Below are 13,728 nucleotides of genomic sequence, written 5' to 3' on the forward strand. Positions count from 1 at the left end.
ATAAAATAAATATTTTTGGTAAAATTTATAATCTAAATTTAGGATTAGTTCATTTCCTAACTGAAGAAATTAAGTCAAGCCATAAAACTTGACTGGCCATATAAGTTACTAGTTATTCTGCTTTACTCTCTATTTTATAATTGGCACATCCCAACCTGGCCCATCCCCAGCGTTACTTAGTGGTATGAAGTACAAGTAAACAGGAATTTCATACTAAGAATGACAGTTGAAAGGAAGAAAAAAAGATCAAATGATTTCATCAACTGTTCTAATGATTAGATATCCCTTATTTGGCATTAGTAAATGTGGTTCCAAAATCCTGAGAAAGAGGTACTATGATAATTTTATATGTCAACTTAGCTAAGGGAAACCCAGATAGCCAGTAAAACATTATTTCTTGGTGTGTCTGTGAGGGCATTTCCAGAAGATATTAGTGTCTGAATCAGTAGGCCCTTACCAAATAGATGGGTATCATCCAATATGTTCATAGCCCAAATAGAACAAAAAGGTGGAGGAAGAGCAAATTTGCTCTGCCAGATCTGGGATGTCCACCTCCTCCAGTCCTCAGACATTGGAGCTCCTGGTTCTTGGGCCTTCAGACTGGGATTTACACCAGTGGCCTCCCACTCTTCAGGTTTTCAACCCTGGACTGTAAGTTATATCATCTCCCCTGATTCTCTAGAGAATTCTCATATAGGTTCTCACAAATTATAAAAGATAAAGGATTCTGTTTGCCCTTTTAATTAAAATCACTTTTTTTCAGAGTGTCAAGGAAATAATTAACATAGTATAGTTCATGAGGTAGCGAGTAAACTCTTTACACATGTAGCCCAGGATTTCATTTGGTAGGTTTAAGTTCTGACCTTACACTATGAAAATTCCAAGTTTGTGTTTGAATACGTGACTAAAAGAATAAGAATGAAATGATCAACAGTATATCCCATTTCAGTTTTTATTAATAAAACACAAAACTAAACTCAAGGCAACTGCTTTGTTCTTACATCTGAGAAGTGATTCTTTACGAGGAATTAACTTGCAGTATATAGACAGGTTCCATCAAAAGTGGGATACTGCAATATCTAATAAGGTTAGGTAAATGAAATTAAAAGGAGAACAAATTAAATATTAAAAATAACAGAAATCTTCCCCTCAACTATCAGGGGCTTCCTGTAACAGTCTTCAATGTGTTTATCAAGATCAATCATATTGCACAACCCCCAAAGGAAAAAACTGAGGGAACTCATGAGTAATTTTCACAGCTTCATTGTAAAGTCCAAGATCTGGAAAAAAAAAAAAGAAAAAAAAATTTTTTTTTAATTTTTTTATTTTAATAAACATATAATGTATTTTTATCCCCAGGGGTACAGGTCTGTGAATCGTCAGGTTTACACATTTCACAGCACTCATCATAGCCCATACCCTCCCCAATGTCCATTTCCCCACGACCCTCTCCCGTCCCCCCTACCCCCCGACCCTCAGTCTGTTTCTTGAGATTGAGTCTTTTATGGTTTGTCTCCCTCCCAATCCCATCTTTTCATTGAGGAAAAAAAAAATTTTTTATCAAACATTTAATCTACAATGGAAAGATGTAACATCATTTATTATCTAAAAGCTTTCTACCTCTTTCTCTTTTATAGAGATCAACTTATTTTCACAACTGTCTTCTAAAATAGATAAGAGATCATCACAGCTATTTACCTGTGGCTCTAAAAAATAAAAGACATGGGGAATAGGCAACTATTCATTTTGATATCCATTGTACAGGCAGTTCTTGCCTGGTTTTAGGTGTTATGCATTATTTGATGCTTTTGATACATATGATAAAACAAAAAATCTATTAACATTATTTTTGTTTGCCATGTTTTAAGTTTCTCTTCCCACAAATACTAATCTTTAATTAGTTTCCTGCATATACAAGCATTACTTAAAAGGGGGCCAAAATGTTCTCCCATTTTCCTTTGGGATCAGAAAATTCTATAGTAATTTAAAGATGGCGGGACTGAGACTCAAGACAAGACATCTCAAGTTAAGAAAACTGTTTTCCTCCTAATTACATGAAACTACTTAATACAGAATGCTTTATTTACCAAAAGGATGGTTATCTTCTTTAAACTGGACATATGATGCACACATAATGGTTGCCTTGGCCGTTACTCTTCCAACTACTTCCACAATTCCAGAGATTTCTTCGTCAAGCTAACACAAAGGACAAATTGTCACATTGGTGTTGTTATATTTCTAGTTGATAACTTGGAAAATTGTTACAGTTTACTAATCTTTCATTTCATGTAACAAAATCATCTTAAAATGTACCAATGCAAAAACTGAAATATAAGTTGTTAAAAATGTTTGAGTACTTAATGTCAGCATGTTAAGTCCTATTACCTTTAGCAGTACCTTCAGGTCCAAAGATCCAGTTAAATGTTTAAGTTGAAGACAAAATCACTTAAGGATAATGAGAATGTCTAGGATTTCTACAAGGAGTAATTTGTTTAAAAAGACCCATTGAAAGGAACTTTCTATTTTCTTATCTTGTGCAGTGTATTCTGTATATATTAACCAAACAACACATGGACTTGTCTTCATTTAAAAAAAAAAAAAAAATTTTTTTTGAGTACAATAAATGTAAAATGTAAAAACAAGTGATAACTAAAAGTACACTTAAATGAAAACAGAAAATAGAATTTTAAAAATGTTAAGCTCTTGAAAGAAGAAATTACTTAAAAGGTTTTTTTTTTTTTTAAAATGTGATTTTTTGGGTCTTTTATAGGAATAGGAATTGTTACCCAGTTAAGGGATGTATTAAAAATCATAGAGCCCAAGGGGTGCCTGGGTGGCTTAGTCATTAAGCGGCTGTCTTCAGCTCAGGTCATGACCCCAGAGCCCTGGGATCAAGTCCCACATCAGGCTTCCTGCTCTTCGGGAAGCCTGCTTCTCCCTCTCCCACTCCCCTGCTTGTACTCCCCCTCTCACTGTGTCTCTCTCTGTCAAATAAGTAAATAAAATCTTAAAAAGAAAAAAAAATCAGGGAGCCCAAAGAATCACTGGTTAGAAATGTAAAGGGATATATAATGTAAGAAGAGGACAAAAGTTTAATTTTTAGAGCAGGTAAGTTTTATGAGCTGGTCCTTTATATCCACTCCAAGAATCAGAAACATCAGCAAGATGAATTAACTAGAAGAGTCTTAGAATTAATACTTGAACATACGGGCTCCATCAACTCAATGGTTCCATTTTTTCCTTCTCCATCTGAAAGAATAAACATTTTTCCAGTGGGATGAATCTAAAAAAGAAAAACAGGATTAAAAAACCCAAAAACATAAACAAAACAAACTTTTAAATCTCATTAAAATAAAAATATTATAAGTTTGAAAATGAGCAGATTGACCCAAACATACTTAGTCAATGCACACAAAGCAATTGCTTTTGAAAAACTTGGTTCAGATTATAATCTTGTGTTAACCACATCTGGTCAAAAAACACCTAGTTAAACTTGAATTTCAGATAAACAGTACTTTTTAGTATAAATATGTCCTGTATTTTTATTTAGTAATCTGGCAACCCTGCCCTAACAATAGATTAAAGGGGGTCCATAGTGTCTAAAAGTGAGATCTACTAGCACTCATGATTTAAACAGTAGGTATTCCACCAGAGGTCTGTTTTAAAAATGAAGTTTGATGGGGACACACCTGTTTGGCTCATTGCTGGAGCTACCACTCTTGACCTCAGGGTTGTGTGTTTGAGCCCTACCTTGGGGGTAGAGAGTATTTTTAAAAAAAATAAATAATAAGCATGATGAAGTAAAGAGAACTGGTTGCCAGATTTGGGCTCTACTACTGAGCTATAAAGACTGCATTCAGGTCTGGATGAAAGTCAGCTTTGCTACTTGCTGTGGCCTTGAGCAGTTAACCATACATCACTCCTACCCAGTTTCCCTACTCTGAAGTCAAGTAACACCTATTTAACGAAGAGGACGAGAGGCTGAAATGAACTACTAAAGCTTTAAAATAGTTTTTTGTTTTTTTCCCCCTCAGCTTTCCCGGTTCACTGACTCCGAAACTTTGGGGCTGCTTCTCATCAGTAGGGTGCAGACGCTGCACTCTAACACTAGCATGAGAACACAGACTGCTATGGAATCTGGAAGGGACAACTGAAGAATGTTTATGACGAAGCGACTAACGAGAAAGCGAAGTTTGAGAAAAGAAAATTGCATTAGAAAGAAACTAGAAAAACAGAGTAGTTGCCAAGTCTGGCTAAGCTAAAAAATCAGGAAGTAAATGTGTGAGTCAGGTCTACAATTTTCTTTTTGTAAATACCAAAAGGAACCAGAGGGGAGGACGCAAGAATTTAGAACCGAGCGCATTCGAAAACGTCACGATTCTGCGCCATAAAAGTGGCGCCAAAATGGGCTGCAGTGGCTAAAAAGTGTGCAGAACGTCCCCTCGTGTAAAACGAAGCAATTGGGAGCGCAGTGTTGCTCTAAGACCTGTCCTCCTCCACCCCACCTTTCCACCCTGAGGCTGCGGCCCTGGCGGTCACGGGGTCCCTCCACCCGGCTACAAAGCAGGGGGCTCAGGGCAGCCACGGCGCGCACCTTTTCCAGCCTTCCTACGAAGCAGACCGGCCGGTCGATGAACTGAGCTAGCATGCTGGCGTTGACGCGCGACCTGGGCAACTCCATGACATCCACCATGGTCGCGGCGCGAGACCTGCGGCCGGCAGGAAACAGACGACTGAAATTCTGCGCCCCGCGGTGTCTATGGGGCAGAAGATGCCGGGACCAATCAGCGGAGACCCGCTCTCTCACTCCACCAATCAAAAGCTCGGAAATCTCGATCGAAACCGCGCAGTCCCAAAAATGGACAGAGCCGGGCGGGCTGCTTCCGGAAGTGGGGATCGGCTGCTTAGTGACGCGTGGCGTCCCGGAAGTTGCCCAGTCCTCCGCAGAGCCGGCAGTGGAGGCGGGGCTTGGATGGGGCGGGGCGGCGGCTGCCTCCCGCGATCTCCGGGCCTCCCTGCCCGACTGGATCCCGGAAGTAGGGTATTGGGCTCCTGTGCGGTAGCGGCGAGGGACTGCGGCGCGAGCCTCAGGTACCCCTTCTCGCGGGAGGCGCCGCAACCTTACTGTTTCCCTTTCTCCCCATCGACGGATGCGGAAGAAAGAGGCGGGACTCGGTTCTTGCCCTGTAGCGGCATTTTCGGTGCTGCGCACCCGCTGTTCGAGTTTCCCCACCAGCCGGCTTTCCGGTTCTGCGTGGGAAGCGCGGGATTTGTGTTGCAGTCGAGGTGTCGGGTGTTTTTGACACCCGCCCTCCTGGAGACGGGAAGTGGGGTCACCAATGATCTTTCATTGCCCTTGTCAGGCTCCTGCTGCTCGGTGACAGAGGGTCGGTGATTTAACCGCTCAACCTGCGTCACTTACTGTTCTGTTTTCACACCTGTTAGAAGGGTTGATCTGATTATCTCTACGACCCCTTCTAGCCCTCACAACCTGGCCAAGCTAAGGAGGTGGGAGTTTTCTCACCTCCTCCGTGTTAGCGACGACTTGAAGCTTTTGGGAATGAGTAGGGGGAAGGATCACTGAGCTAGGTGAGGAGACGAATTTAAGTAGCTGTTAGATCCTGAGCAGGGGCGCTTCTCCCTGAGACAGACTTTGCCTATCAAAAAACGAGGGGGTTCGATGACACGAATGTTTTGTAAGATCCCAGCAGAGTTTTGCCCATGTAATTCACGGACTCGTCTTAACTTCCCAGAACTTTCCCTCATTGCTCCCCACACCCCGGGACAAGGGAGGCATGGAAGATCACCTGTTTCAAGGAGATTTAGGCTGGGGGTGTGGATTCTTGAATCGGTCGCTGGCTCCTGTGGTTGTGCATTTGGGGACTTCATCTGCTGGGATTGGTACTGACTTGCCAGGGAAATTATGGAATAAGCGATCATAAAAATACTTGCCAACTGCTGCGGAAATTGGAAAAACAACTTTTTATTTGGAAACTGCATCCGTGAATTTGTCTAAAGCTCCAGAGTTGTCACCATTCAGATTCGGGTTTTAGCTCGAGTGTCCCAGCTTTATCTCATAGTTGCCTTAAGCAAAGATGATTCTTTTTGACACTTCAAGCCGCAATTTAAGATAGAAATCTGATGTTCCATAATTAAATGATAGCCTCCCTCAGTGTTTATTTAACTGAATATATTTGTCTTTTAATATCGCTGTCACGAAAACAAATTTAGAGGATTTCATTAGTAGATGCAGAGTGCATGTCGTTTGTTGTATACAAGAATGGTTGTACTGGTGCAAGTCAATAAAGTCTATATTTTCGCGCAAAGCCTTGACGTTTTTTGCACTTCAGGGTTGCTTTGGAAGACAAGTTGATGTGCATTATAAAGGGTAGGGTGCATGAATATCTTTAACATGGGCCCTTAATGTATCAGGTATCAGATGCTAATGTCATTATTTTATTATACTTTAAAGACCACTTTTACATACCAGTGACCTTTAAAAAAAAACCATAAAGATGAACGAGATAATTTAAAACAGCGTTTTGGATATTTTTTGTGTCATTTAAAATGTATTATGTAATACATAGTCAAGAGAGAAGAGTATATATAGCTAATATGTATTATTTCCAGAGAAATTAAATGAACTCACAAGGGCCTCACATTCAGTTTAAGAAATGGAATTTAGCCAGTTAGTAGTTTGCACCAACTCAGCTAATCTTCCTCTCTGGAGGAGCCACAAATAAACACTATCTTGACATTTTTGTTAGGCACCCTAAGCTTTTCTATATAGTCTAATCACACATGGAGGCATTCTTAAATGGTATGTTTAATTGTGCTGGTTTTGGCCTTTATATAAATGGAATCATACCATATATATCCTCTGACTTGGGTCTTTTGCTTTTGAGATTAATCCATGGTGGCATATGTGGGTGGAGTTCATTCTTTTCACTCTGCTATTTTGCTGCGTTATTGACTGACATTTTGATTGTTTACCGTTCTTTTCTACTGCATACACGGCTGCTGTGAATGTTCTTGTACCTGTTAGTTGGCGCAGTTGTGCAAAGGGATATCAGTAGAATTGCTGGAACATAGGTTGTGCCTCTTCAGCTTTACTAGTAAAACCAAATATGGTTGACCTTTGAACAACATAGGTTTAAACTTCATGGGTCCACTACTATGCAGATTTTTTTCAAAAAATATAGCACAGTACTGTAAATGTATTTTCTCATGACTTTCTTCATATTTTCTTTTTTTCTGGCTTATGTATTGTGCAAATACAACATATAATATGTATAACATACAAAATATATGTTAATCGGTTGTTTATGGCTTCTGGGAAGGCTTGCTGTTAATAGTAGGTTATTTGTAGTTCAGTTTTGTGGGAAGTGGAGAATTATATTTGGATTTTCAACCATGGTGTGTGGGCAGTGTGCACACCCCAAAGGTCAACAGTACTGTACTCAAAGTAGTTGTACTGACTTACTCTTTTATCAGAGGTATAGGAGAATTTCAGTTGATCCACATTTTTGGCAACTCTTATTAGAGTTTTTTTACCCCCTGATGGATGTAAAAAGGTTTCATGTTGTGGTCTTAATTTGCTTTCCCTGATTACTGAAAGATTGAACAACTTTTCAAATATTTATTGGCCAGTTGTGTTTGTCATGGGTTTTTTTCTTCCCCCTGTCTTTTTTTCCTTTTTTTCACTGGAAGGAGCTCTTTTAATATGGTTAAAATTTTTTTCTCTTTTGTGTAATTTAGTTGAAAAGGTCAATTTAAAAATCTGCTATAAGAATCTTTTCTTAAAATAAGCTCTTAAAGACATTATATATTTAAAATAAGAGTTTTGTCTTTCATATTTAAGAATACTCCATCATTTAGAATTGAGTTTATACGCACGTTGTTAGGTAGGTATCCAATTTCTTTTGTTTTATTTTCAATAAATAATCATTTATTGACTACATCACCATTTGCAACCAACCTTCGGCATCACCTAGGTTTACATATATGTGTGAGTCTGTTCCTGGGCTCCAGGTCTATTCCATTGGTCTATTTGTCTGTCCCTGCACCAGGACCACTCTCTTCAGTAATGTGGCCTTATGATAATTTTTTACTTCTGGGGTACAAGTTTCTCTCTCTTGCTATGTTCCTCAGGAATAACTTTCTGATTCTTGTGACTGTCTATAAATTTAGGTTGGTAAGTTCCTTAAAAAACTTTGTTGAGATTTGATCACAGTTGAATCGAATCTTTGGATTGATTTCAGCAGTAACGTCTTAACAACTACTCTTACTCTTCTTGGCCTATTTTGGTCTTAACATCCTTCCAAAAAGTTTCATGATTTTCTATAAGTTTTGACTTTTAGATTCGATTTATTCCTAGCTACCTTGTTGTTGTTGCTAGTATAAACGGTGTCTTTTTTAAGTTAAAGATTTTTAACTGATTCTTGCTTGTACACAGAGTGCGTTTGACCTTTTTTTCCAGCCATCCTGCTAAACTTATTTCTAGTAATTTTCTATAGGATTCTTTTAGGTTTTCTAGTCATATGTGAATAATTACGGATTTGTTTCTTAACCATACTTACATATTATTAGTATTATTATTTTGCCTTTTTGCCCAGTTTAGAGCTTCTAGTACCATTTGAATAAAAATAATATTTCAGTTAAGATGGCGTTTGACTGCATAAGTAAAAGTATCTTAAATACACAGAGTCTTAGTTTCACATGTTAAAAAAGTACAGAGGCATGCAGCTCAGCATGCAGCTGTGCGTAGTGTCTCTAAGTCATCAGGGACCCAGGTTCCTTCTGTCTTTCTCTTCTCTGATTCTAAGTATCTGGCACCATCCTTAAGGTCACCTCATAGGCCAGGATAGGTGCTGAGCACCAGCCATTTAGTCTCCATTCCAGGCAGCAGAGAAGGGGCAGGCAAAAGAGACTTAGCTCCCTTTAAGGAGCCTTCCTGGAAGATCCTTACAACTTCTTCTACTTATTAGGTTAAGGACTTTACCCTGTGTTCCTACTTTGATAATAGTTTTGATTGAGTGGTTATGGATATTTGATGAAAGACTTCTTTTGGTCTTAATTGAGATGATTGAAATGAATATGTTTTCCAGTCTCAACCCACACTTGCATTCCTGGAGGAAACACAAGTTGGTTATATTATCTTTTATTACATATTCCTGGATTTGGCTTGCTATTATTTTGTTTAGGATTTTTGCAGTCATGTTCATGAGTGAGATTTACTTGTAGTTTTTCTTTCTTATGTAGTCCTTGTCTGATTCTGGTATTATTAGGGATATACTGGTCTCATGAAATGAGTTATAGAGTTTCCTCTATTCTCCAGGGTTTTCTGTAAAGCTGGAATTACCTGTTTATTGACTGAATTCATGTGTAAAACACTCTGGGTCTGTACCTATTGCTTTAGGCATCTCCCACAAGTTTCTTAAGTAGATGGTTGTCATCAATTTCTAAATATTTTCTAATTTCCAACGTATTTCTTTTCTGACTCATGGGTTGTTTTTGTTTCCAAATGTAGAGGTTTTATTTATTAAATTTTGTTGTGTTATTAATTTCTAACATAATTGCATTATAATTAGATGGTGTGTTCTATCTGATGCTAATTCTTTTGACATATATAAGATTTGCTTTAAGGCTTATTGAGGACATGTTTTGTAAATATTTAATGTGTGATTAGGAAAAAATTGTATTTTCCAGTTGGATCAAACTTGTTAATTGCAGCATTCAACTATTTTGTCTACCTTTTGTCTGATTAATGTTTTAGTAATTGAGATAATTGTGTCAGATATCTTAGAGAGTAGCATTGGCAGTTTTTCCTTGATTCTGATGACTTGTGTGATGTATTTTTAAGGACTTGTTATTTGACACATGAAAGAAGGATTGTGAAATAAAATGATGACATGAAGTAGTGAGTGTTTCAAATCATGCTTTCAGCTTGATGTTAATTTTGTCAGCTACTGCTGTAGACATGGCTTTTGGTTAGAATTAATTTGTTGTATCTTTTTTCCATCCTTGTCACCGAGGGGAGACAAGACCCAGGGGCGTGGATGCTTATTTCTTTCTCTCTTGGGTGGCTTATCAGAGAGCTAACTTGGAAGGTCTGAGCTTTAGGGCAGAACAGGCTGATAGCAACCTGTGGGCTCCAGTTGTTCCCTTCTTCACAAGGCACTGCCTTAACCAGGAGGAGTCCATTACGACAGGCGTGCCCAAAGGTGTGGGCACTGGTGTTCGGCAGATCACCAGCATGTTGCCATTGTTCTATTTTCTCAAATAAACCTTATTTGATATTCATACTGTGTGGTGCTCCTATTTGGCTCTGTGTTGGCTTGATACCTTTCAACTTTTCTGTGTTCTCTTGTTTTAGGCATATCCCTTGTACAGCGTGTATAGCTGGAGGTTTAATTTTCCCTTTGTCCATTTATATTGGTTGTGGCTACTGATATTTTTGGATTTGTGTCTATAGTCATTTTATTTTGCTTTTTTTGTTGTCTGTTTTTCTCCTCCCTTGCCTTCTTTTGAATTGATTTTTAAATTTTTTTCTTTAATTCCATTTTGTTCCTTTGTATCAGTTTAAATGTGTATTGTTTTTACAGTTTTTGTGGTCATCCTTTAACATGTGGATTAAACTTAAAGTCTAAAGTTATTTTACTCTGTGTCAGGACAAGAGCCTATATCTCCATTTACCCTTTTCCCAATTTTGTTTTTTAAAGATGTTATTTATTTATCTGACAGAGAGGTAGAGTACAAGCAGGGGAAGCAGCAGGGAGAGGAAGCAGGCTTCCCGCTGAGCAGAGAGCCCAGACGTGGGGCTCCCTCCCAGGACCCAAGGATCATAACCTAAGTCGGAGGCAGATGTTTAACCCACTGAGCCACCCAGGGCCCCACCTTTTCCCCAATTTTTAAAAAAACATTTATTTGTTTATTTTGAGAGAGAGAGCAGGGGGAGAGGCAGAGGGAGATGGAGAGAGAAACCCAAGCAGCCTCTGTGCTGAACCCACGTGGAACCCCTGTCGGGCCTCAACTTCACAACCCGGAGATCATGACCTGAGCTGAAATCAAAAGTTGGACGCTTTAAGGGACCTGAGCCACCCAGACACCCCTTCTATCTTTATGCTGCTGTCTAGAGTTTTTATTCTATATTGATTTCTTGTAACTCCACAAATTTGGAATTATCATTGCTTTATGCAGTTACTATTTGCTCGGAATTATTCACATATTTATCACTCTCATATAATTTATTTTTACATTTCAACATTTTTTCTGGTACTATTTTTCCTCTTTTTGAGTTTTTTTAGTGAGAATCTTTGTTAACAAACCCCATTGTTTTGTGTTTTTCTGAATTCTTTGTTTATTTCATCCTTGATCTCAAAAGATAGTTTTACCTCTCTGTGGAATAGAGTGCTAAATGGACAGTTACTTTCCTCCAAAACTACTTTGATATTATTTTACTCTTTTACTTTGATATTTTACTCTGTTTCCCTTAAAACTGTGATTATGTTGTAAGCTGTCATGTCTTTTCATCTGCTTGATTCTCAGTTTGTCTTTGGTGTCCTACAGTTTTCCTGTGTAATGTATCCTGATGTGGCTTTCTCTCATTTAGTTTGCTGGCTGATATGTTCTGCTTCATGAATCTAATAATTGTGTTTATTGGTACTGGGACATTTTCAACCATCATTCCTTTGAACACTGCCTCTCTCCTATAATCTAACTCCTTCTGGAACTCAATAGTAAGGAGGATGTTCTCATGTGCTATTGACCTCTGTTTTGTAATTCATTGGTTTTGATTCTCTGTGTTGAATTCTGGACAATTTCTTTCATATCTTCCAGTTTACTAATTCTTTAAGCAGTAGTTACTCATTTGCTCTATCTAATTTCAGTACTTTTTTATTATTTGTTTCTAGATCTCTTGTTTGGTTCTTTTTACAAATCTTAGTAGTTGTCATTGATATTCTTTTGTCATAGTTTTAGGTTTCCCTTTATTTTTTCAAATAATACAGAATATAAAGTAAATTTGTTTATAATCTAGTTTTGATACCCACAGTCTTTATGGGTCTCATTCTGTATGTTTGTTTGTTTGTTTGTTGTATTCTATTGACTTTTCTTTGCTGTGACTTGTTTCTTCATTTGTATTGTAATTTTTGATTATGAATTCACGTATCTTGGAAGTTTTTGGTGATTTCTTTGAGATTTAGTTTGAGGGTGTGTTTCTTCACAAAAGATTTGTGTTTCCTACTTCCCTAGGTGTTTGAGCCCCAGACTTTGTCCTTCTCCCTGCGGAGCATGGATCATTAAGGCCCAGACTTGTAGTCATTAGGAATTAGCGATGGCCACCGGGAAAACATTAGCTTTAGTACTTGCATATACGCCTATGGATTTGTTGATTCCTGTCCTTCCTGGCTTGTATAGGATTTCTTTATTCTTTTGTTGGCTTGGGCATACATTTAAAAAAAAGGTGTATTTATATTTAAGACATTACCACAAATACTCTTCATCCTTCCACATAGTCAATCAAAAGCAAATATAAGCTGGGTTAAAGTGGGCATTCACTGGATAGAATTTCAAAAGATATAAAAATAAGATATTACTATGCAGGGAGCATAGTAATGAATTCTGGGTCAGTTGTACTTCTTGGTCATTCCCCTTTGTGTAATTTATGGAAATTTGAATCAGACTTTGACATATGGTTGACAGAGCTATTGCGTTTTTGTCTTATGTTTCTTTACGTGCATTTTGATGACAAACTGGGAAGGAAGTAAAACAGCCAGCTTTCTTGTTTCATCAAATATCTGAATCAAGTCTTCAGACAGATAGCAATACTGCTTGACGAGACTTACTGAATTGTAAGCCACTTGCCAGTGGTAGTGCTGGTTTTACACAGGACTGAGCACCGTGCTTTGTACCCACTGGCATGGGAGAGCTGGTAGAGAAGGAGGCTGAGAGGCAGCAACTAGACTGGGTACTTCCTTGAATTTGGAGAAAGTGTCTTGTCTCATTTTGTTTCTCTAGGGCCCAGCAGTGTGCCTGACCAGTATGTGGCCTTCACAGCATCTTGGCAGAATGAATTAAAAAGTCGGCAGTTGGGGCACCTGGGTGGCTCAGTGGGTTAAAGCCTCTGCCTTTGGCTCAGGCCCTGATCCCAGGGTCTTGGGATCGAGCCCTGCATCGGGCTCTCTGCTCAGCTGCGACCCTGCTTCCTCCTCTCTCTCTGCCTGCCTCTATGCCTACTTGTGATCTCTGTCGGTCAGATAAATAAAATCTTTTTAAAAAAAAGTTAGCAATTGAACAAACGACTGATTTTTAGCAGTTTATTTATTTAGTTTTTTTTTTTTTTTATAGGCTCCAGGCCATCATGGGGCTTGAACTCATGATTCTGAGATCAAGAGTCACATACTGTACAGACTGAGCCAGCCAGGCACCCCATAGCAATTTGCTTTTTGTTTAGAGAGGAAGTAAAGACTTGTGATGATACAATTAAGTTGTTCTGAAAGTCAAAAGACCCCTTCCTTTTTGTAAGGAGGTAGAGAGAGAATAGCTCTGTATGTACCAGGAGCTGAGTTCTCACCAGATGGTGAATCTGCAGGCACCTTGATCACAAACTCTCCAGCCGCCAGAATTATGAAATATAAATCTGTTGTTTTTAAGTTTAAAAAGAAAAAAGAAAGAAAGTCAAATGATACATACTTTTATAGGCACATTTGGGAGTGATTCCTATTGGAA

General features: G+C 38.5%; 2 protein-coding genes across 2 annotated transcripts in view; one reads left to right on the forward strand and one right to left on the reverse strand.

Annotated features, from left to right (window-relative positions):
• Nucleotides 1–938: 938 nt before the first annotated feature.
• On the reverse strand, nt 939–5,073 carry RPA3 (replication protein A3). The gene is made up of 4 exons (XM_080817978.1): nt 4,595–5,073; nt 3,209–3,283; nt 2,088–2,196; nt 939–1,280 (listed from the first exon to the last, which is right to left on the reverse strand). The coding sequence occupies exons 1-4, from the start codon at nt 4,691–4,693 to the stop codon at nt 1,198–1,200; spliced, it is 366 nt and encodes a 121-aa protein (XP_080674104.1). The 5' UTR covers nt 4,694–5,073; the 3' UTR covers nt 939–1,197.
• Nucleotides 4,955–13,728, forward strand: part of UMAD1 (UBAP1-MVB12-associated (UMA) domain containing 1) — a 217,326-nt gene continuing 208,552 nt past the window's right edge. Inside the window, exon 1 of the mRNA XM_080817977.1 lies at nt 4,955–5,091. The gene's annotated coding sequence lies outside the window, so the exon portion shown is untranslated. The remainder of the gene's footprint in view (nt 5,092–13,728) is intronic.

This window comes from Martes martes, assembly GCF_963455335.1.
Source record: "Martes martes genome assembly, chromosome: 11".
Classification (NCBI taxonomy): Eukaryota; Metazoa; Chordata; class Mammalia; order Carnivora; family Mustelidae; genus Martes; species Martes martes.

Excerpts from the sequence above, each read along its gene's own strand:
- RPA3 (XM_080817978.1), bottom strand. The coding sequence starts at position 4,693 with ATGGTGGATGTCATGGAGTTGCCCAGGTCGCGCGTCAACGCCAGCATG. Across the intron at positions 3,284-4,594 it reads TCGTAGGAAGGCTGGAAAAG|ATTCATCCCACTGGAAAAAT; the intron begins GTGCGCGCCGTG and ends TTTCTTTTTTAG. Across the intron at positions 2,197-3,208 it reads CCATTGAGTTGATGGAGCCC|CTTGACGAAGAAATCTCTGG; the intron begins GTATGTTCAAGT and ends CCTTTGTGTTAG.